Source organism: Hippocampus bargibanti, linkage group LG03, assembly GCF_051943395.1.
Source record: "Hippocampus bargibanti isolate YZ-2025 linkage group LG03, ASM5194339v1, whole genome shotgun sequence".
NCBI classification, from domain to species: Eukaryota; Metazoa; Chordata; class Actinopteri; order Syngnathiformes; family Syngnathidae; genus Hippocampus; species Hippocampus bargibanti.
Window position 1 is genome coordinate 16,874,881 of NC_142736.1, and position 25,544 is coordinate 16,900,424.

The 25,544-nt window shown below is 40.8% G+C and overlaps 1 protein-coding gene across 7 annotated transcripts; it reads right to left on the reverse strand.

Moving 5' to 3' along the window:
* Nucleotides 1–352: 352 nt before the first annotated feature.
* On the reverse strand, nucleotides 353–25,530 carry LOC148900510 (uncharacterized). 7 transcript variants are annotated; one of them, XM_088992285.1, is made up of 11 exons: nucleotides 25,362–25,530; nucleotides 21,809–21,938; nucleotides 21,579–21,748; nucleotides 19,060–19,179; nucleotides 13,058–13,114; nucleotides 10,219–10,365; nucleotides 5,995–6,162; nucleotides 5,562–5,690; nucleotides 4,863–5,211; nucleotides 3,373–4,087; nucleotides 353–2,233 (listed from the first exon to the last, which is right to left on the reverse strand). In XM_088992285.1, the coding sequence occupies exons 1-11, from the start codon at nucleotides 25,474–25,476 to the stop codon at nucleotides 2,195–2,197; spliced, it is 2,139 nt and encodes a 712-aa protein (XP_088848411.1). In that variant the 5' UTR covers nucleotides 25,477–25,530; the 3' UTR covers nucleotides 353–2,194. The 7 variants fall into 7 exon arrangements, with proteins under 7 accessions (XP_088848411.1, XP_088848412.1, XP_088848408.1 ...); XM_088992286.1 differs by having other exon boundaries at nucleotides 4,863–5,112; nucleotides 21,579–21,938; XM_088992282.1 differs by having other exon boundaries at nucleotides 353–2,230; nucleotides 21,579–21,938.
* Between the last annotated feature and the right edge of the window lie 14 nt (nucleotides 25,531–25,544).

The window sequence follows — 25,544 nt, forward strand, 5'->3', positions numbered from 1 at the left end:
GTGCTCCTTCCTCAACGGCCACAATAATACATTTAATTTGTCACTGACCTTAAATCCCAGGCAACCTAAAGCTATTCATGTAGATCTCTTTTTACACACACTTTGTGTTCTATGCACACACAATATGTTCAGTCAAGAATGCCTTCCCAATGATATTTACTGTACATCACATTTTCACCCCTGCTCTTTATGCAGTTTTACTCCTCCATAACCATTAAAAGACCAACAGATACATTCTTCTGCAGCGATTTGTGTAATTGTCGTGGAGATGCAAACATTTGTTGGGACTGTTTTAAGCACCCCCTGGAAAACTGTTTACAATGTCCCACAAAAAAATCAATGCCATACATCGTTTCAGTGTCGAGAGTCTCACCATAGCGACCCTTGTCTTTTATTTAACACCCATTAGTTTATCCACAATTCATAACATTGACGCATGGCTGAAGGATACCAAATAAATGCTAAAATTGCTTTCCAAAGATATGCTGGGTCCGAGAGGACATTAATTTCATCTGTGCTGTTTGTCATGCATATTAGCATTGTTGGGGTAATTCGCTATACGAACATCTTTAAACATCGCATATTTGACAATAAAGCTGACTTTGACTTTGACTTGATATGCTAAGACGAGCAGGCAGAACTGCTGTGTGAGTTTTACTCCAGCTGTGTATTGAAGAAGGGCAGCCTGTCAAGACAACAATGGACAAAGAAATGAGTCATACTTGGCATTGCTTCCTTGTCAAAATCTTCTCATTCACCAAATGCTATCCCAATTGAACAAGGTTCCATCTCTATCGGCCACATTGACATTTTTAACTGCTGCTATCATTAGTTTTGACCCATAAGTGGCAAAGAAAGACAATGAACCTGATCTTGAATGCTCTTTGCCCATGATTTCGTATGATCTTTGTCATGGCTAGTGAGACAAATTATGCACATGAGATGAACAGGTCACATCAGGACCGTTTTTTTTCTTCTTCCACTATTTGTGTAGCTTTTGGCCCACTAGTAAGCTACAGGTGTATCAGCCTTAGTGGTAAACTATAGCATTGCATATGTGGGGCAACAAGGCAGGTAGGTAGTAGCATGTTGTTACCACTCATATGCCAAAGTTATCCTACTAGTGTGCAGATATGCCACTCAGTAATTGAAAAATTTAACTACTACTTAGAAAGGCAGTCTTTCTACTTGTGCACTGCTTTGTCTTTCCAGTGAGGATAGAGGGTGGGCAGGTACATGAACCTTAATAATTCTTCCTCATGAGTAGGATGATTTAGAATTACTAGTAGGTCAACTACATTTAAGTAGTGGGGAAAAACGGAGGAGGTGGTAACTATGTGCCACTAGTAACTTCTATGAGATGATACACATACTCATAAATATGAAGTACACATTGGACACTACATACTGTATTCTTAAAATACTTTATTGTAACTGTTTTACAAAACAAAGGAAACACTCCTCAAGTAGCTAATTTTCACAGTGTTTAATTGGGAAAGAAGCTGCACTTAAATGCATACGTGCACATTTTACTGTTTTATTGATAGGGACTGCAAAGAAATTAATTACACTGTCCATGGCAAATGAAATCGGGTCATAAGAACAGTAAACAGTATGAGTCCAAACCCGGTTTGGATTTATGTTTAATAACAGACAGTGTTCATGTGAGGGGGGAGCTACATTTCGTCAGAGCAGAGTAAAATTTATTAAAAAATGCTTTTCTACTATCTTGCGGCACCTACAAGAAATCTCAAACCTGGTCATTAATAACTTGAAGTTCTTTGCTATTTGGGTTATTTGTTTTTTTTTAATTGTGTAGCCTACTATCTGTAATCATTTTAAAATGAAACATTTTAATATTTGTTATTGTCCTCTCATCAAACAGTATGTATGAATGTGGTTCACTGCTTTTCATCCCCCTTTTAAAAGAAAGAAGGTCAATGAGGTGTTGGTCCTTTCCCGGTCGCACGCCAAGGCCACATTAGTCCAGCTGAGGCCTATGGTAGGCGACTGGTGACACAAACGAAGCCCCAATGACATCAGCAGTTTAGTTTATATGTGTCACCCATGTCTTCATTGAAGGGTACCAGTTACAGAGAGTCTTTTTTCAGCTCACACGATAGTACTGTAGGTCCCATTGAGTCACAGGGTTGGAGTGTCGGGCCCTTCAAAGAGCTGAGGCTCTTTAGGCCATTTAAACGATAAGAGAATCCCGGCTAAGAAGAGTCCCCTGCTGAGGATGAAAACAAGTACAAGTGAGTTTACATGAAAACATGTGGAGGAATAAAAACATTCCCAGGTTAGAACACACAGTTAGTTGTGAACCTGGGACAAACTACACTTCAACTTTTGTCATTGTCATGGGAAAAGCCGAAAGAAAAAGAAGAAGATTCAAACCCACTGCATAATTGAGCCAACTTTGGTATATATACTATTTTGAGATGTACTTTTGATGTTGAAGAGAGGTTTGCCCATCATTGCAAATATGAGATGTTAGCAAGGGTAGGGAGATTGGATGCAGAGCAGAACATTCTACCTAGTTTTCATTCGGGTAGCATGCGAACCTGACCTGTAAAGGTGAAAAGTTCAATTTACAGGCATATATTTTATATTAGGAAAAATGTACTGGCATTTCATCACACAAAAATGTAGTAGTTATACACGTTAATCTAACATAAAGCATGCTACCTGGTGTTGTCAACTAGCATTTAATTGCTCTACCTACCTATCAATACAGGACATTAAGATAGATAGATGAACAAAGACACATCCATTCATGACATGCAGCAAGAAGAAGAAGAGGCAGAGAAGGTCTCCAATTAATCTTCAGTAAAAAGCTTTGCTTCCGGAGACAAAAAGATTATATTTCTGTGAGTATTCTTATTTGCAGTTTTACTGTATATGTGTTGCTGCTCTGACTGTTAAAGTAGCAGTGGTTCATTGTGATAAAGATGCTAATATCCATTCACCTTTTGATGGCATTTCACATATATGGGTTAGCATTGAACTCGTCAACTTTAATTTGACAAAATGAGATGGTTTGGTTGAAGATTTAGACTTTTACATATTTATATTTACAGTTGTGCAGTAAACATTAAGGGGCATTGAAAAATAAACAGCTTGACCGCAAGTATACTTTACTTCAATTTTGAGACTGTGTCAACAAGTGGGTCTTCTCTTTCTTTCATCAAAATGACAAGAGAATGTGAATAAGAATTGCTCATACATAAATAATCATGTTTTAATAAATAGGAAATGATTTAAACGTACGGGAAGGGACACTATCCAAACAATCTATAAGGTCTCTGCATACCGTTTAAGCGTGTTCCACCAGTAAGCAACACCAGCCAAACCCATTCAAATGTAACTCACCACTTTCCGAGGCTTGTTTCTGGTCTCCCCTCGTCGACTAAGTGGGGAAGGAGCTGGAGGTTTTGGAGAGCAAGGGCATGCTGGAAGTGTCCGTGGAGAGGGTCTTTCATTCCTGTTTCTCTCTCCATCCGAGTAAGGCGGCAGTGAATCGACTTCAGGACGGTTGCTAGGTGACCTGCTACAGCCGGTGTCCCCGCTGCTCTTCTTTGAGCTTCCCTTCGAGGGTGTGTCTGAATCGTCCTCTCCCCTGGCGCCGCTCTTCTCGTAGTTGACTCCTCGTAACTTAGCTTTATGCTCCAACAGGCTGTTCAGGAATGCGCTATCATAGTCTTTCTCTTGAAAAGAAGATGATGGTGGACTCACAACAGGAGGTGAGTGAGGACGCTCATTGCCCCAGGTTCCCTGCCTCTTTTTAGGGGACGGAAGTGGACTTATATCCTGTTTATTTTTCTTTTTTCTTCTGGGACGATCTTCATGGTCGCTCCAGTCTCCAAGCTCATCGCGATCCTCGTAGTGGTGCGGTGGAGGACCATACCGGTACAAAGGATATCGACTTAACTCACGAAACTCTGGCTCATCGTCGAGCCTTCTTTCTGCTTGTCTGCATCCTCTTTGCTTGTAAGTGGCAGCAAATTCTTCCAGCTCATCCAGAGAGCCGGTTCGGCCTGCAGTTTGGTAGTTCTTTCTTTCCAGATGTTCTGATCGAGGGTTCCACCTGCACAAAAAAAGAAGGGGAGGACATTGTAAATATTTCTTGGGGGAACCTATCATATTATTCGCCGAAATGCACATCCATGTAAAAAAATTGCTTTGGCCTCGTCGGAGGACAAGGAACAACAGTAGTACCTTCAGATATGAGTGACCTGAATTTTGGAGGAAGGGTTTCTCGGTATAAATTTTTGTATGCTTTTACTGTAGTGAAAAAACTGCGCATTTGAATGTGAAATGGTAGCACTGAACTACATATAAACACAGAGAGTATACATATGAATGAGAATGACACGTGCAACCTCAGTTTTTCAACCATAATCCATTCCAGGAACCCGTTGGGGTACAGATACCACCCATGGGGGGTGAGATGAAGAATTATTTTAGCGTGATTGAACAATACAAACACGTTTGCTCACAATGGAACGCTACACGAGGATAATGAATCAGTCACAATGAGACGCGATACCAGGAAGTGGCATATAAGGAAGCGCAGGGTAGGTGAGTGGTGCATTCAGGTGTGCTCAGTTTGGTCGACAAGCGATTTTTGGTTGTAAACCGAGGCATAAAAAAACCTGAAATTTTTGGTCAAAAACTGAGTCGGTTGAGTATCGAGACATTTGAAAACAGAGATTTGACTATGTGTAAAATGTGAAATCCCAATTCCAATGAAGTTGGTACATTCTGTTAAACATAAAAATAAAAACAGTACAGAGGTATTGAAATTCCTGAAATTTCCTCTCTAAGCCAAAAATCCCTAACTTATTTTACCGAGCAATTACCTGTTGTGGTGGTTCTCGTCCCTGAGTTTCTGCTGCCGAGCATCACGTACGTGCCTGCTAGACTGATAGGTGGATGGAGGCTCATCACTGTAGCGCCGCGGCGAGAGGGAGTCTTCTGCATGTTGATGGTGCTCGGACTCTTGGACCTCGCGATAACGTTGCGGCGAAGAAGGGGCGTTGTCACAGAACCGCCGTGGCTCTGGCCTGCGGTTGTCCTGGTATCTTATAGGTTCAGGTTGAGGATCGTGATCTGTGATGGGAGGAAGCGCTTTCGTCTGGACCTTCCGGAATGTTTGGCGAAAAGCGTTTTCTCCCTCATGGAGGGAACTCAGCTCGGACATGCCGCAGGCTGGATTGGTACAAAGAATTGGATGGATAGATTAGCGTAACTACAACAGCAAATGTTAGAATTTCATCAGATGTGATAGAAGAAAACAGACAGAATAAAAGTGAGATCTCAAAAATGTTTGATGACAGAGTCACTTAAAAGCATTCAGTCAGCCAAGCAGACGTGCAAGTATGGCTATCAGAATTACCGAGAGATCAAAATCTTTGAATCCAGTGAAACATGCAAAGACAAACTTAAACGGTAAAATGACTTTTCCAGCATGCGGTGTTCGAGTACTACATGCACATGTCAACAAATCTCTTGATTGCACATGGAGAGTAGAAGCCACAGGACAGGTTTCTGAAGCTTACACTGGTGACTGGCGGACCTGGCAGGGTTGAAGTGAGCCAGTTGGTTCTCTACATACTGTAGAACCCTAAGAGAGTCCTGGTCCCGTGCTGAGGGCAAGTGGTAGGGAGCTCCTACTGCATGTATGGGAACTGGACATAAACACTGCACCCATCAGCTTTTCACTGTTTTTCCTCTATATGTAACACTGACCATATAAAGGCTTTGGGTTGAGATTTCAGGTTGACCCCCAAATGCACTAAAGCCTTCACAGGCGAACTTAAATGGGACATCTCTAAATGTTTGATGAATATGTTAAAGTTCACCTGTCATAGCACTGGCGCATGTTAAGGTCATCCTGAATCTTCAATATCCAAATATTTTTTTAGGCAATGTAGTGCCATTTCAGCAATCTTATAATCAGTTATGAGAAGTGTGCAAATGTGTTTGACTTACCTGCTGTGAGTAGACTACCATCTGAAGGAGGGACAGATGGCAGCGTTTCTACCAGGGAAGGCGGAACAATGGGCACCATCGCTGGGACACCAGAAACAAAGTATGGCGGATAGGCAGGTGTCTGAAGAGTGGAGGTGCCCGTCTTTATACCTTTACCTGCTTCGTACACTGGAATAAAAACAATGGATGTGAGTATGTTGCGTCACACGCGTGTATGATTTTGAAGTGCGCCTTTCAACACTTTCATGTCTTTCAATTCCTTGATCTCCTTGATGTGCGTATCACCCTGACGCATAGCACACGCTTGCAAATTGTATAAAAGGAGCTGTCGCGGGACAGAGAGATTGGGCGAACCACGGGGTAGACTCATCTCGGACTCAGACCCAGACAGACGCACCGCTCGCAGAGACCTGCTCAACTCCACGCCACGATCAAGCTCTGCGCGTCACCTGCCTGGGAGGTCTGACAACGAACCTACTTACAAATAAAGAGAAACATCAAACTCTTTAAGTAGTTGCGATTGTTGTGTGAAAAGCCTTTTGGGCTTTGAAGCAATTTCCTCGATATCCATGTTAAGGTTGATGAGCTAATAAAGTCATTGTCCTGAGTGGTATGACAATTCAGGTTGAATCATAAAATGGCTCTGGTCTACTTGAAGAACAACCGTTTTTAACCAGTTACCTTTAATTTAGATCCTTCATTTCTATTTTAAGATCCACTTGATAGTATGCTTTTTGTGATCACCAAATGTGACAGGTTGTAAATTATTTCCTATTTTGGTTACATTCGCGTAGTTCTATTGGTTTACAAATGATATAGATCGAAAATGTTTATTTAAACATGGAACGCCTTTCGTATCGGACCGATTTAGATCGTTGGACCGGAAATTGTTGTGCGCATACGTTTGCATTAGATCGGGGCATTCGAAGTAAACCACTGTTGAGTCAAGACGTATCACATTGCTTGTCTTGTGGTTTTTTTCTGGATCCCACAACACCGTATCTCCCTTACTACAGTGGAGAGCGCAACATTTTGGAGGCACCGCTGGGATATTTGCGTTCGAGTGTTGTCTACTCGCCGTGGGTAGAAGCTCGCGCCGAATATCCCCAATCAACCCAGTCGGAGTGGCGTCGCCGTTTACTGGTTTGTTTCTACGTGTGCTCTGGTTGCATCTCTGTACAGCCACCACTAGAGGGCACTGGAAGACTTTGAAGTGAATCCGGCCAGTTGAACTGCGTCTACCCTCTCAAAAATGGCGTTAGAGGAATTACAGTTGGACATCAAAGGCAAGTTATTTGGACTGAATTTTCAACAGTTGTCAGAGTTATGTGCTGAAATCCAACTATCTGGACTGGAAAGAGAGAAACTTACAGGAAAGACTCGAGGCCAACTAATTAATATTGTGTCAACCTACATTGAAAGAGCTGAATTAGAGCTACAAGATGGAGGAATGTCAGATTTGCTACGTGTAAAGGACTTGATTGAAAGTATAAAAGATTTTGAACTAGGAATAGCCAAACCAAGTGAAAAAGGTCGGGATGCAGTGCGAAAGAGAAGCATAATGCCCCCAGACACTGCCCCCTGGCGCAAAGATTTCAAAATATCTGGACAAATAGGTGAACTCGGACAAAAACATAAACTCACATTTCCTAATTTGGTCAGACAGATAGAAAGTGGGCTCAGTAAAGGCTACCAGGGGGATGAGATCATCGATGCAGTGGTTCGTGCCATAACACCAGGTCTGCAGTTGAGAAGCTACCTCGAAGGGAAAGAAAATCTCACCCTACCTTCTTAACGAAGGATTCTCCGATCTCACTATCAAGAGAGAGGAGCCACTGAATTGTACAAGCAGCTCTCATCGGAAGTGCAGACTAATAAAGAGTCCCCACAGAAATTTCTACTGCGTGCAATGGATCTTCGTCAAAGGATTCTTTTTGCATCTCAAGAGGCCGAATCAGGGGTGAAGTATGATCCCACGTTGGTCCAGAGTTTATTCCTGCACACAGTTCTGACGGGGTTACAGAGTGACAATGTAAAGAGTGACATGCTAACCACCACATCAGATGAAGTACTGTTAGAAAAATTAAACATGGCATGTGAAAATGAAAAAGAGCGACAGGTAAAAAAGAAAAATGCTGCTGCACGGGTCACAACGCTGAACACTGTCCAGTTAGATGACACACCAGTCCCGATTGGGAAGAAGACAGTCTTAAAGCAGAATACTGTTACTGTGCCGAATGAACTCCTTTCAGAGATCAAAGAGATGAGGTCGGAGATGATGCTGTTAAAAGAGCTGCGTGCAGAAGTGTCCCAGATCAAAGAGACTATTCAGAAACCAACAGCCACTTCTCAGCCCACCAGCGGAGGACCTGAACGCCTGCCTGACCACTACCCTGAACAGGTCGCCTTCACTCCACCTTCACAATATCAGGTAGATCCACCAGCCAGGCACTACTATACCCAGCACTCCCCATCAGCTCTTCAGCAGTACCACCCAGCACCAGGCCCCAGGCCGATGAGGGGGGCAGCACAGTTCCAGCAGCGGTTCGCCCCTCAGCAGTACTACATGCCCCGTCGCCCTCAGCCCAGGTGTTATTCTTGTATTCAGACAGGTGAAGAATATTGTCAGCACTGTTTTAAATGTGGAAGTAGTGAACATTTCAGAGCAGGCTGCAAAGCACAGAACTCAGCTAGGAACCATGCTGTAAACTAGAAAGGGTTACCCCAGTGGGACATGGTGTGACCACAGAGACAGATAGGTCCCAGTGTTACAGTGGTGCTATGAAAATGGAATGTAAGCCCCACACATGTGGCCCCGTTCAGAAGAGACATAAGCAGTCATTTGTCGAGCGTACAGATAAGAAACAGTGTGGCAAATTACCTTCGGTCAGGGAGTTAGTGGGAAAGAAATGTCTTATTCGGTGCTTTTTGGGTAACAAAAGGGTTGAAGCACTCTGGGACTCGGGGTCCCAGGTGTGTGCTGTAGATGAGTTATGGAAACAAACAAACTTACCTGACGTGTCATTGAAAAATGTGAATGAGCTTATTGACCCTGATAACACTCTCAATATTGTGGCAGCTAATGGAACGGATAACCCACAGTGGCCAGATGGCCTCGAGCTTTGTGACTCGTTGGTCTCAGTAAAGGCAGGTTCCATCCCTAGGATAGTTGTTAGTGTCCAGAACCCTACTAATCATGATATTACCGTATCTCCCTTACTACAGTGGAGAGCGCAACATTAAGACTTATGTAGGATGGCTTGAGATACCATTTAAACTTGGTGCTAATGATCCAGGGCTACTTGTACCAGTACTAAAAGGTGACCAGCAACAGTGTCCTATCATAGGGTTTAATGTCATTGAGCGCCTTGTGTTAGATAGCCTCTCTAATGAGTCACAAACAGGGGATACAGAAAAGCTCTTGAAATCGGTTAGACTAGCTTTTCCCCACCTTAAGCGCAATAAAGCTGCCACTTTCATAAAAGCAGTTAGTCTGGGACAAGCACATGAGTACCGTGTAAAAACAACAAATGAGAGATTCACTATAGCCAGGCATAGCTCACTTATTATTCCATGCAAAGTACAGGCTAAGCCCTTTAAGGAAGATGTTACATTGGTTTTTGAGCCAAGTGAAAACCCACAGTGGCCAGATGGCCTCGAGCTTTGTGACTCGTTGGTCTCAGTAAAGGCAGGTTCCATCCCTAGGATAGTTGTTAGTGTCCAGAACCCTACTAATCATGATATTACCGTATCTCCCTTACTACAGTGGAGAGCGCAACATTAAGACAATTCATCCCACTAGAAGTATGACTAGGACACACTCATAGAACCACTTCGTTTAACTGCTAACCCTTTTCCCCCAGGATTGTGTCCGGCTCCTGTATTAGCACTTGTCCATACAACTTAAAATGTGTCATAAAAATAGTCATGGTAGAGTAATTGAGCAAAATTATGAGCAAACGTGTGTGTATGTGTGACACATGCCTATTAGTTGGGCCAAGCCACAATATAAGGTTTTATTGCATCCTTGTAAGCCAAAAGAGGCAATTGTAGTGAAACATTTTGACTAGAAAAATGTAGTTGTTCTAGTAGCATATCCTTGTCAGTCTACTCGTGGGATGTATATCGTCCTTAAGTTGGATACCAGAGATATGGAGACCATGTTGTAATGGGTTTTCATATAGATGCGCTCTATTTGCTCGAGTGTGTTTGTGCTCGACTCACAATGCTTGGGGCAGCAGCATGTGTCCGGGCAACAGCAGCAACTCACATAGCAGCAACAGGAATGAGGACAACATTGACACCAGCAGACTCCAACCAACAGTAGGAACAAAACGCTGCCCAGTGCCACGGCTGCCACAAACACCCATTCTGCAAAAGCACAGAATCAACAAAGAAATAAGCAGAGTAGACATAGAGTAGACACACGACAATGTTCCGGTAAGAGATGTTCAGTTTTCCACATGATTGAGGTATTTTATTTTCATGAACACTTACTATTGCCCTTTTTTCATTGCCCTTCAAAGACCAATATGTCCATGTTTTGAATGGAGCCCAAAGGCAATTTTTGTGAATGTTCTCAGCTCTGTTTTTAACATTGTAACGACTGTCTCAATCATGAAACAAGTTTCATAGTTTCAAGATTTTTAAAACGACCACAATTTCACTTGAGGTACATCCACAGTGTAGTCCATTTTAGAAAATGTATGACACAGAACAGCCTCAGTGGATGGAAACGTTGCAGCACCTCAACGATAGAGCAATGTTGTAAAAAATCTTTTTGGGTGTACGTATTTCGTGTCAAATTTCACAGTGAAAGAATGATAATTATACAATTTGAGTATTTTTTTTTATTCCTATTCAAACAGGCAAAAGGTCAAAACTTTCAATTATGAATTCATTCATTTCAATTTTGTTTATTTTTACATATTTCCATAATTGTTGCACAAATTGCACCCATGTGCACAGTTAGACTCTGCTTTGCACTAGACAGAAGCTTAAACATAGGGCCCATTATGTTCATCTGTGAAAGAAAACAGTTGACAACATATTTTACAAAAGAAGATACTAGAGTACTGTATGTACTTTTAATACAAAAAAAGACTGGGAGTGAGTACTGTTGATTACACCTTCATATAACAACCAGTTGATCTCAATGTCGACCCAATGTCTCTGGAGTGAAGACAGAAACGGAAGGAGGAGGCTGATAAGAACATCCTAAGAATGTGAAATCAAGGACAAAATATCACTTTAAACACACAAATACAACAGAGAGGAAACCTGATTTAGCTACAGGAAGGAAAGGAATGCTTCCCACCGCTGTTTCGACAAATCTGCTTGCAATGGGATCTCATTAAAAATCGTTACCACACACATCCACTCAAAAGATAAGCTTCCTGGAACCATTCTGTGTGACCCAAAAACTCCATGCCATTTTGTCAGCCACATCTGTGCCCATAAACAGCACACTAAGTGCTGATTAAATATGGTTGGAGAGTATAATGTCACAAAAAAGTAACTCCCTGTAGATTGCAACATTTTAACTGGGGTGTTTCAAACAATAAGAGCCAAGCTGCAAATACGTATAATGTAACTATACATTGAATTACTATTATACAGTAAAGTCTCGTTATATCGATATTCAAGGGAGTCCGAAAAAAATATCGATATAACCGGGACTATCGATATATCGGACCCTGTTTGCATGTAATTTTCTCCGTGCGTGCATAGAAATAGTATCGATATAACCGGGACTATCGATATATCCGATATCGATATAACGAGACTTTACTGTAGCTGTTTTCCAGCACAGCTCAACTAGAATACATTCAAGTGTGAGCATTAATCAGCTTTAAAAAAAGTTCATAATGAATAAATGCAACAATTATTTTATCAAGTGCATCTCAAACATTTTACACCAAGATTGCCTAAAAGAAACACCCTCACAATAAAAATTGAAAATAGGACTGTAAGCACGAGGGCTCATGAACAATGAGAGGTTTTACCGATAAAAATTATATTCATGGATTGAACATGGAAAAGGAAAATCAATGAATGAACTATTATGTATGGCAAATAAAGTTACATAAAAACATTAAAACTGTTGGCGAACCCCTGGAGAAGCTTTGCCACTTTGAACAAATGCATTCAATGCGAACAACAATTACACCACAATAACTCCTCCTCCAAAAAAGCCATCAAACCACAAACACTATGGTATACAATTACTAAAAATTTCCTTTTTGTAAAGTGCTACCAATGTCATTCATACAATGTATCGGCTACAAAATATATATATTAAGGCAGTGAATAAAAATGTGACAAGAATCCCAGAACCACCATTGTTGTCATGATTAACTGACAACTAATAGATAATCATATTAATTGACAATGATTTTAATAACCAAATAAGCTTTTAGACCCATTGTTTGCCAGAAATATTACCAAAATGCTTCGATTTCATACTCTCCATGGTAACTATTCAGATTTTTTTGAGTCGTTCTGAAAGCAAACCTATTATGTTTTGTGTAATAACACATTTACAAACATTCCCTTTCACTTTGGAAAATAATGAACAAACCAGTCATTGAAAAGGTTTCAGAGGTTGGGGAGGTTATCATCAATTCTTCTCATGGAATATTGCTTTCATCTCTTACACAATGTTAACCAGAATATTAATCAACAGTATAAAGGGAAAATGGTTTTATCATATATTTGAAATAAAATAAAATTTCAGTGTGGGGTTTGCATGTTCTCCCTGAGCCCACGTGGGTTTTCTCTGGGCCCTCGGGTTTCCTTGCACGTCCCAAAAACATGAATGGCAGGCGTATTGAACAGTCCAAATTGTCCCTAGGTGTGAGTGTGAGAGCGAATGGTTGTTTGTCTCTGTGTACCCAGCAATTGTCTGGCAGACAATTCAGGGTACCCCCGCCTAGTGCTCATTAATGTAAGCATAGATGTCAAGTTAGTACACAGTTAGTGTTTGTAAGAGTGAAAGAAAGCAGGTGAGGGTGGTAGGGGCAGGGGGAGTGAGAAGGAGGGGGGGCGGTCATAATGCCCCTACCTGGCATAATCTTCAATTCAAAACCAGGAAGCAGATCTTCAGGCACACCTGAGAAACCTGGTGAGAGACAGAGCACAGGTGAAGAGGCGAGGAAAGGAAATGGGGAAGATGTCACCAAGAACACAGCAGTCAAAGAAGTTATTGGTGCAGCAGCAGCAGCATGCGTCAAAACAATGAGAAATATATGCACTTGAACACAATCATCTGCCACTTTATTAGAAACACCCGTGCAAACCCTTGCGATACAATATACATTAGTCAATAGTTGTTAGTTTATTTTGATTTGCTTTGTTTGATTTTGTTTGTATTCACTGTAAAATGTCGTGTTGTGGTAAGTAAATGAATAGCACTGAATTCTATATCTATTTGGAGTACTTTGTGAGTTGTGAGTGGCAATCTGGGAAGTAATTCAGGATGATTTATCACACAGTAATGACATACTCTCATACGCCAATAATTTGTGTGTGTGTGTGTGTGTGTGTGTGTGTGTGTGTGTGTGCGTGTTCACACTAATTTGTGAAATCCTGTCATTCACTTGTGAAATACTCTCATGGGACTGATCCACGCATTTCAGGACTGATATACGTATTTCGGTTTCAAGGATTTCAGTCATGAGTGTATGATCACATCATTAAAGTATGAGAGAAAAAACCGTTTTGGTTGCATATGAATGTGTGTGTGTGTGTGAGAGAGAGGGGGGGGGGGGAGAGAGAGAGAGAGAGAGAGAGAGAGAGAGAGAGAGAGAGAGAGAGAGAGAGAGAGAGAGAGAGAGAGAGAGAGAGAGAGAGAGAAAGAAAGAAAGAGAGAAAGCAAGAGAGAGAGAGAGATAAAGAGAAAGAAAGAAAGGCAGAGGAACAAAGAGAGAGAGAGAGAAATGTGTCACTTGTGAACAGACATCAAAATCGGGGTGGTACATTGCCACACCCAATGTATATTTCACTAACAAGCACATGCACACGCATACATAATACACAATTATCTTCACTTGTGTGAGTGTGAGTAGTATGTGTGAGATAATCAGACGACCGTCGCACTCAGTGTTCAGTTCAGCACTGAAATTGACGGTTTTCTTGGTTTTGTCTCTTATCATAAACCATTAACAAAGATGAAAAGGCAGCCGATGCATTAGATCACATCAGAATTGATGGGTGTAAATAATGCAGATGAATTGTGCCTGTCTATCAGACAGGCGGTGAAAGAAGATCAGTCTGAACCACTCCACTCCTGCTTTAAAAGGGAGGAATTCAAAATGGAATCAAAGCAGTGATTGCTTGATTTGGGAAAAAAATCAACAACTTCATGACAGCTGGAGTGGATGATATGGCATGGAGTCGCCGATATCATAGGTGGCAGTCAGCGAACAAACAGGCTATGTGTAAAACCTTCCAAAATTTGTCAGTCTGGAGCGCTCCACTTAGCAGTTTACGATGAGTGGCTGATATCTTCCTATGAGTTACTTTAGAATTATATGTTCACGTCACTCCTTCAATTACACTGCTAAAAAAGGTAAAGGATACTTATCTTGGGGTGAAATTTTAGGATGACCACAAAATGGGCTGTACTATTAAGAGGTGAATTTAATGTGTTTAATCCATTTCCAACTTTGGAGAGTAGTATATACATAAATATATAGGTAACATATAGATGTACAGTATAGTACAGTATGGTATATTTGTTTTGAGGTCCACATTTGACATTTTATGTTACCTTCATTTCATGCAGGGGCTGCCAGTTATGAAATGTCATCATGCTAGTGTGGTTTGTTGATGCTTGTGAGCAGCGAGCTTAAGCATAGGACAAAGGTACAAAGTTGGAGTGACAAAATCAGTAATGCTCTAAGCGTAATAGTGATGGCTTTGCTAGGTCACAGCTGACAGTGGCCATACTACAGTCAGCATATTTAGAGGATGCGAAAATCCACAAACTATGTTGGTTTGGAAAACTACAGCATCTGGACTGATGTATTTGTTTTTCAAAAATAAATCTGCTCGTGGTGGAATTCCAATACCAACAGATGGTAGATGACTCATCTTTAGATCATTTCAAATATGCTGCTTACAGATTGGAAGCAGGTGCTATTTGTACATGAACACGTGCTAGCACAGATTGAAAAAGGAGAAAATCCAATTTCACGATTCATATTAATAAATAACAATACAACAACACCTTTAAGCCATCCTAAGAGGGTCCAACATTTGATGTGGAAACAAAAGCGCCACAGATGGCAGAATTCTTCATTTAGGTCTTGTCAGAAAAAACATGTCATGTGTATTAATCTGTGGTGTGATTCTACCCTGTAATGATCGGCAAAGCCCAACTCAACTTGTGGTGTCATTCAAATCAAGTACATACTGGTACGTTGCTAATGAGTGTTTGGATTAAATCACATAAGTCCTAAAGTGCCAGACAGACAAAAGGTTGTGACTCAGAATGAATGAGAGGACCAAGACTCTCAACTGTTGCTATAGTAACACTTGGAATTACACATAAATTGAGCACCCTGTCACTGCAAAGTGCACCAAGTGCAGTACTCACGAAGGCTGCAAACTCACCCACTACGCACATGTACAACAGTGACATCATACTAAAGACCCTGCCTAGTGAATTCAGAGATTTGTTTCCAAACACATGATAAAACAAGATCATTGCTGAAATCACACAAAGACTCAGAACCGTGCATTCATTTGTGGAGATATAGGGTCTTGTTTTGAATCAGGGCGCAAGTCAAGTGCAAAGTGCAGTCTAACTGTGCGCATGGGTGAAATTGTCTTTCTTTTGGAATTTGGATAGACTATGCACCGGCAGAAGTTGATGAAATGAGGAATTTGCGCCTTTGTAAGCCGTTATGGGATGAAATATTGTGTCCCTCATTGACACACAAACAAACCAGCATTAACAATCACAATTGCACAAAGACTTGTGCGGATATAAAAATGAAGTTCACACCATTCTCATGCATAGCGTAAAACAGTTTTTCACCATTACAGTTACCATGATTGTTTTGGAGGGCTGTGGTTTAAGTGGCGGTGCCAGACACACTTTGGAGCGCAGAATGAGTCATCTCTCCTTGGAAGTAAAACAGGGCACATCTCACCTCAAAACCCACCTGTTTAAACTTGCTTTCATGGTCTAATTCAGGGGTCCACAACCTTTTTTGCACCGCGGATCGGTTTAATGTCAGACAATATTTTCATGGACCGGCGGATAAATACAACAAAATAAAATGATACGACAGGTATGGAAACTGTTTTTTCTTTCTTATAAATATAAAAATAAACGTGAATCCATTGTGTATTTTATCCAGAGTCCTGGTAACATCGTCTCTGCCTCTTAACACTCAATGGTCACCATGGTAATTTTTAAATGTGCCCTCAAAATAAGATACACCACAAAAACAAGTGCAAAGCGCATGAAAAAAAAACTCACTACAACTGAATCAATGGGACCCCTGAGCTTGTTTCTCTGCAACGAGACAGTCCCATCTAGGGATAATGGGAGACAATGACACCCAAAGTGTCTTGCTTATGTCCATTCTACTCCGTAGTTTTATTTTGGTTGCTGTCCCTGCAGAAAACCCCGCTTCACACAAATAAGATGTCAGAAACTGCAACAGGGTTTTCAGTGTGTTGTGGCGATCTCGGGGTATTCTGCCATCAGTTTAATCCAGAACACCTGCATAGTTGTTGTCTCAAATATACTTTTAAATCCGCCATCATTTGCAAACTCCAGCAGTTGTTCTTCCTCTCTCACAGGCATGCTGGATTCACCTGGTTTGTTGGCAAATGGGTTGCGGATCCATTCCTTGTCATTTCCTTCAACAGTAGCCAAAATGGAACTGTATAGTGCCACTTAGCAGTTTTTTTGACGACGATACTAGTGCAGCGTGTTCTACCGGAAACAAATTCCTTGTGTGTTCTACATACTTGGCAATAAAGATGATTCTGATTCTGTGGGTCTTTTGTGGCTGGGAAGTAGCGCTCGAACTCTTTTAATAGCAAAGACAGGTGCTCGTGCATCAGCTGGGGGAATGAAGGCTCGGGCTCAGTCTCTTCCAAAAACCCCGCCAATGTTTGAAACATGTCAAATACACCGCTATTCACGTGCCATCCCCACAAATCCAGTTTGGCTTTAAATGCAGGTACTCTATCAGCCGACTTGAAGACAGTTGTCATTTTCACAAGTAAGCGAGCTTTGCGAGCCATTCCTCATCCAGGAAATGCGCTGCAAGCGGTGACTTTTCATTTTTCAAAATAAAACATATTTCGGACTCAGATAATAAATAAAACGGAAATTATGTAAATTTTTTATTCTTTCTTTGCGCCCCGGTACCAAATGACCCACGGACCGGTACCGGTCCGCGGCCCGGGGGTTGGAAACCACTGATCTAATTTAAATCTGCTGTTTTATTATTTATTGTTTTATTCATGATTTTATTGTTGTATGTATTGATTTTATTGTAAAGTGTCCTTGGGTGTTCAGAAAGGCGCTTGTAAATTAAATGTACTGTAAAGTGAGACCTCAACTTACGAACTTAATTGGTTCCCAGACAGTGAGTGTGTAAGGCGAAAAGTGTGTATCTAAAAAAAATTCCCATAGGAAACCATTAAAATGGGAATAATCCGTTCCCGGGTTTCCATAAAATATAGTTTTTAACTAAATATGCCTTAAAACTACACACAACATACCTTATTCTATGTATAATAAATGTGCTAGTGTATTGTAATGAAAGAAATACACTGCATTGTATCATAAAGTCACAAAGAGATGCACATTACACGAGGACTATAATTAAAGAAATAAACTGTGCTGTAAAATAAAGTTTTTTATCAACTTCTTCGATTGCCCGAGACCGTCACTTAGAGAGCACGGAAACACCTTTTGCAACAGACGCACCTTTGATGGCTTCTGTGTTCCGGAGAATGGGAGCAATGGTTGACATAGCATAGCAGTGCTCGGCCACTAAATCACACAAACGCACACCTCGTTCGTGTTTTTCAATTATCTCCTTCTTCTCACCGACGGTGATTTTATTTTGTGTCTTCCTGGGTTGAACACGAGCCTGTGGTGGGTTTTTTTTTTGTCCCATCATAGTAAACTTATCAGCAAAAAGCTCCAAGTAGGCGATCGACGTGTGCATTCAATAAGAGGGGGTGTGCAAAGTAGCGCCGGCTGGAGCGCTGTTCAGTCGTGTGCTTCCGCCGAAGATCACTCCGCCAGCCGTGGTGGGTGTGTATTATGAAAATAGTGCTTATTATAAGGTTTAATTTTCTTAAATTAGAGGTTCTTATGACGAAAAGTTTGTAAGATAAGGTGTTTGTAAGTTGAGGTATGACGTATTTTTATTATTATTATCCATCCAGGGCCACAGAATGTCAGTATTGGAGAATTGATTGTTCATGCTTTCGAAGCCTCGTTTCCTATATTTGGGTGATTTTATTTTCATGCAAATTTTACCATTATCTACAACACTATAATCCATATACAGTATATCAAATATATCAATGTTCTGCTGCTGACCTAATGTACATTCTGTTTATCATAACTACCTTTGGCCAACTAAAGCCCATTAAAATGATGTTTTGAATTACTTATTTACTGAACTGATTCATATCAAAGATTGCAGAGTAAGTAAAAACAAAGGTTTAATAAAACAAAAAGTGAGTAAGTTGCTGTGACAACGTGCTACTAGTTCCCGAGAATTACCTCCGCATCTTATAAAGCAGCTTATTAATGAGGTCCTATTGTTCTCTCTGTGATGAATAGGACCACTTATGAATGCACACATGATGCAACTCTGTCAATTTGGGCTGCAGTCTTTGTTTCTTCCATGGTTGGAGCAGGATTGTGAATTGTGCTACTTAAACATGGGGGTTAATTAGTGTGTGATAGGATTTGTACTGGAGAGATGCTTCAAAACACTTGTACAACAAGGGGCCAGTGGACGCAATAAACAAACATCCAATTGTGACAGCTGGATTTCGAAAAAAGTATCAGGACCTTACCCAAAACCAGCAGCTCCACAGACGCTTCATTCTGTCCCACCACATCATCAGCTATAACCACTTTGCATGTATACACGCCGCTGTCCCCCCACTGGACCTCTGCGATGCGCAGGTCTGCTTCTGCAAGACAAAATAAGTGCAAATTAATTCAATCATCATTTAACACTCGGTACTTTCTTGAAGCTTTCAGGAATGAAAAATAGTGAACTATCATCCAAAAAATGAAGGTTAAGTACATGTGGAAAGCTCTTTGCCCATTGATTGATTAAGTTTATGGTGCAGTACTGTCTTTGTCATCTCTCGAAAGACAACTTTGAAAGTGTTTATTGTTTAAAATGTATTTTGCCAGGATTAATCCCACTTCTTATCTATTGGTATGCGATTCAACTACTAAACTACGTACAGTGAGACCTCAATTTACGAACTTAATTGGTTCCCAGACAGAGTGTGTAAGGCGAAAAGTGTGTATCTCAAAAATAATTCCCTTAGGAAACCATTAAAATGGGAATACAGTAAAGTCTCGTTATATCGATATCGGATATATCGATAGTCCCGGTTATATCGATACTATTTCTATGCACGCACGGAGAAAATTACATGCGCGCAGGGTCGGATATATCGATAGTCCCGGTTATATCGATATTTTTTCCGACTCCCTTGAATATCGATATAACGAGACTTTACTGTAATCCATTCCCGGTTTTCCATAAAATATACTTTTCAACTAAATAAGCCTTAAAATTACACACAACATACCTTATTCTATGTATAATAAATGTGATATTGTATTGTAATGAAAGAAATACACTGCATTGTATCATAAAGTCACTTTATTTTTTTGTGATGGTCATTTATGGCTTGATGGAATGGCATTGGAGGTCGAAGGTCAAAGGGAATTGCTGTTTGGAAAGAGAGGCGCATTACATGAGGACTGTAATTAAAGAAATAAACTGTGCTGTAAAATAAAGTTTTATTTACCTTTTTGTTGGTCGTTGATGGCTTATGGAAGGAGAGTCACCTTCCATACGGTAGTCCATAAGGACTGTTGGTAACTTAACCTCTGGTGCTGTTCGGTCGTGTGCTTCCGCCGAAGATCACTCCGCCAGCCGTGGTGGGTGTGTATTATGAAAATAGTGCTTATTATAAGGTTTAATTTTCATAAATTTGACGTTTGTAGACGAAAAGTTTGTAAGTTAAGGTGTTTGTAAGTTGAGGTCTCACTGTACTGTCTTACACTGGTAATACTGCTAGGTATACAGTATTTCATCCATTAGTGCATTTACCCTATTTGCAGGACCAAAATGCAAGGACTATGAGTAATTTTGGCTCATTAGGAGCATGTACTCGAAGATGGTTACCAACAACAATGGTGCCAGATTGACATTATTATTATTATTATTATTATTATTATTATTATTATTATTATTATTATTATTATTATTATTATTATTATTATAAATGTCTTACAAAAGAGATACACGTGTTTTCATCAGTCTGCCTCATTCCAAGTATATTTTGGCTGGAGAACTATCTACGCAGGACAATGCAAGGCTGCTGCCACTATTGTAGAAGATCAGACATAAAAACAACAGCCAGGAAACGGGTTGTATTCTTGATTTCCCTTTCCTGTTTGCCAAGGAAGTAGGCGGAGCGGAACCTGATATGCACCACTTACCGTGGGCCATGTCTCATTCAACACACATAATTTGATATGTCTCATCTGAGAAGAAGTCATTTATTTGCTGTAACACTTTTCACAGCAGAAACTACAGGTCCGTGTTTTAGGTCACTCTTTGTCCCTAGAATAGGATAATTCACACACTAGTAGAATGACTGTGCTTTACTCCTCAATTTTTACACTACTGCATGACATTTCTGGATAGGTACTCGTCGGGTAACTTGAGTACTTTATAGAATAGGACAATTATTGTACATGTCGTATAGTAAGGCAAAACTGTGCACTAGTTGAAAAGTGTGCGCTAGATGTTAAATAGTAACATTTCACTTGAAGTATTAGCAGCACTTAGTGGACACAAACACTCAAATGACCCTGATAATGTATTTGAAAAAAGACATGGCATGGCCCAGAGAAACCACCTGAGGAAAAAAAGCACCCAATAAATCCAATAGAGGCTACATGATAAGCTGAAGGAATGAAGGAATTTTATGAAAAGCTTTTTTAAAATCAACTTGTACACTGGATCATCCATGATTGTACGGAGTATACTCTGTGCTCTATCGCATGATAATTCCATTAGACGAATGACTCGGGATCACAAGTACATCACTACACACGAGTTATATTCTTTCACTTACGTACTGCATTCAACTTCATTCTGAAATTTCTGTGCACCAGTAGAGAAATAGTAGGATGTACTAGTGGCCTTTTTGATTTTACTACAGAAGGCCTAATCGTGTTACGCGTCCAGCAGAGTAGTTAAGCAGCAAGCTTTTCATCAAGCCATAGAGAACAAGAGTTGTCACCACAAATAAAATGTGCACATGTGTGTGGTACTCACTATTGATGATGGAAATGTCTCTGTTATTGTAGTACTCTGAGAGTGTGACAGAAGATCCAGAGACAGAGGCCACAGTTCGCACTGTGCGGCTGCTATCTGAGCAGTCGAGGTAGCTCTCTTTCTTCACATTCTCGTGACCTCCCCCTCCAAGCAGTCTGGCTTCGCTCAGGCTGTCGGAAAAGCTGAATGAATCCCGTGTGCGGTCCCAGCAGTACGACTTGTAGACCCACTGCACTATCGGTGTTTGGGTGGACACACTGTTGAACTGGCAGGGCAACACCACCGACTGGAACAACACAGCATACTTCTTCTCATCTCGTACCAACACGTGAATTCCACAGCACCGCTCAGGGAGGAGACCTGTGGGAGAACAACAGCAAGGTGGGTTTTCTGTACACAACAGGGTCTGGCCAGGCTAAAGAGGTCCAAAAAGAATGGGAAGTGTACAGTAACCAAACACATGGAAAGCCGTTCAAGCACGCATTCAATAACCCATTCTATGGAAAAGTAAACGAGTAATATGTACTAGTATACACTTTCTGCTAAATTGTTAGACAATGCATCACACTAGTGAATGATGAGGGCACGTCACAAGAGTGACAACGGGCAACCACATCATCCACAAGGGGGGATCTTGCCGTTCCTGTTAATATAAAGGCACCTTCCTCTGCTGAGTGCTTACCTTGCTTTGTGGAATTGCAATACATTAATGAGGGGAGCCTCTTTTGCCTGCCTGCCCTCACAATGGTGTACAGCAGGGGTGTCAAAGTCATTTTTTGCTGTGGGCCACATTGTAGTTATGGTTTCCTCTCGAGGGCCGTTATGAATTTGGGGAACCCATTAGAATGTTTAAATCCCTTCAAATATTACATATAGAGCACACAGCAAATTAATGAATAACCCGTTTTCAAATCTGAAGTCAAGAATAATGACTTTTATTGTGGTTGACATCCAAAAATATGAAATTTTGGCTCAGATTTTAGCAATCATCATGGAATTTAACAAGTTTGATTCGCTTTCGCGGGCCGAAAAAAATGATGTGGAGGGCCGGATTTGGCCCGCGGGCCTTGACTCTGACACCTGTGGTGTACAGTGTCCCACACACCCCCTTCTTATCTTCGCAACTCTAGCCAAATACTAAAAGAATGAAAATGTCACCCATGTGCACACTTAGATTGCACATTGTGCTACACTTGCAGTGAGCATGAAAATAGGGCCTTGACCACACTAGTCGGACAATTCAGTGCATTAGTTAAATGACGATGTCGAATACCAACTGTTGTATGACATTGTTGCACACGAGTAGAAAAAACGCATATTACTACTGAAGCAACATGTGCCACTTGATGCTTATGGCTCCCTCAATAGTAAAGAGCTACTACTCGATGTAAAACAGTCAAATTCTATTCTTGTGACTCATTGTGTAGTACCACATATTTGTCATCCAGTGAAAAATTTGCCGGACTGGTAACATGGAGGCTAAAGTGGTTGTACAAGTGACGACATTGAATCCACTCATACTTGATATCAAGAATATGGAATCAAAGTCTCCTTTGGCTTTCCATAGACAACTAGAGATAACTAGTCTGAAAACTAGAAAAATACAAAACAAGATATGTCCAGCAAATACGCAGTGCAATTTGATAAAACACCAAGGCTGAGTTGTAACTTGATCAATCCTGTTGTTGTTTTTGAGCCAGTGAAGCTGCAGTCACAGGCGTCACATGATGACCAGGAGCTTGAACACAACTGTTCAGGAGCAACATTCACCCCAAGGAACACCATGTGAAATAAACATGCCTCCCACACATCCACACCCACAGACATCTGTAAAAATACAAAGTCAGGTGTTTTAGGGTGGGCAGACCATTGCTTTAGCGTTTAGCCTGTCCTATCCCTGTCCTATCCCTGTCCTATCATACACTGACACTGTTTTAACGTAACCCATGCTGGAGGAGACCACACCGATGACGATCATTATAAATTGTCCTGATTTTGTGGTATTTTTTAAGATAAGAAACCTTTGTCTCACAAAGGAGAAATTCCCATAAAAAAACAAGTCTCAACAGCTACACGTTTGTCATCATGTATGATTATTCTTATGCTGTTTTATTCTATCACGGTTTTTCACAACCGTCCAAAAGAATGTTTTCATTTGGTTTAGTTTCAGGGTTTCAATTTCAAAATGAAAGAATAAAATTGTGGGTTTTTTATGTTAGTAATGTATTCAAATGTCAAATGAGGTACAATGTTACAATGTGTGCCAACACGGTTCTAAATATCAACACGGTCAACACGGATAACTCCATATGAATCAAGATGTTTTTTGCACAGCTACACATGTATGACCAGGAAAACTTAACTTTACTTGAAAATATGTGTTGTATTTATTATTCATCATATATTTTGGATGAAAGGAACCTTTCATTGTTTCAATGGTCATTCCCCTGAGGAGAAACAGTTTCCATAGTCAAACAAATCAGAGGTTGATGGATGCTATTCTTTCAGAGATGTTCCACTGTATTGGACTCCAAGGCAACAGTTTGTACCTTGTCCAAGGATCCCAGACAGTAAAAGTCAAGGGTAGAAATTTTCTTGGTACCATCCCAGTTACAAGACTTTACCCCAAAGATACAACGTTGTACGATGAAAGATGAGAATACAACATTACCACAGGCGTGTTTCCAGCCTTTATTAAACTACACTCATAGCATTTTAGAATCAAATACATTTTCAAACTTAACAAAACTGAAATAGATATCCTACTGGAAGAGCTTTCTTTCTATATACTTCAAGTGAGCACAGCAACAAAAACAAAGGACTCATTCTCCTTGGATCAAGCGCCTGCTTGAGCAACCCCACGCTTTATTACTTCTTTAGTACAAAATCCCTCCTGGGGAGAACATATAAAGAAGGAGGTGGGTGGGTGGGAGACTGTGGAAGGTTCCTATTGGGATATTAAAGGAGGGTCTAAGAATGTGACTCGGGTGCGGCATAAATATTGCACTTTTGACTTGAAACAAAATATTTCACCTCGATGTGTTTGTGCAGACGCAGGCGCATAGACATGACAAAGTATTTCTAACTTTTTTTTAGTATTTCAGATTACGTTTTTTTTTTACTGCAAATCAGGGGCCGGGTGGCCATTGAGAATTTAGGAAAAATACAGTCTGTAAATGTTCCTGGACATCACGACCGACCAACCGTCAACGATCATTTTTCAGCACGTGACGCCGCACTAGTCAGCGACAGCATATGGGACTACGACGCAAAATCCGTGAAAACTTTCAAACATATAACACCCCCCCCCCCCCCCCCAATAAAACGCGGAGAGACCAACTACAACCACGACAGTATTATGAGTAACGGCCGTCGTCGACGACTATTCCCCGGCTGACTTGTTTCCGACGGGTATAATTTTATTAACTTGACTGGAGTCAGTCAACTCTTGAATCCACACACCCTCTAACTCGGATTCTTCAATCATGATTTAATTTTAACTGTTAACTACAAAAGTGGCTGGCCTTAAATAAAACGTATTTCACGGTGCTACACTTGACTCTCAAATCACCGAGCTTAGCGAACAAAAAGGGGTGTATGCTTACAGACAACTTGAAATCTGATCATATCATCGAATAAGAACATTGCATTTGGGCAAAATAAAAGTCTAAGTTGTTTCGTCTTTAAAACGAATTACGTACTACATCCATCCATCAAGCAGTGAACAGGTCGTACAACAAGCGCAAATGTGTGAACTAGTATCAGCTCTTTCTTTCTACTTACCTGCCAAACAAGCGATAAATATCCACCATTTCGGTATGAAAACTACGTTACAGACAGAATAAGTGAAGTTCAGTTCATTCAAATGAATGTTGCGCTGTTTTCTTTTGCGTTTCATCCTGGACGTCGCTTGTTTAACTCACAGCCTTTGGTGGTCGGTGCACTGAGTGGGGCGGAGGAGGGGGC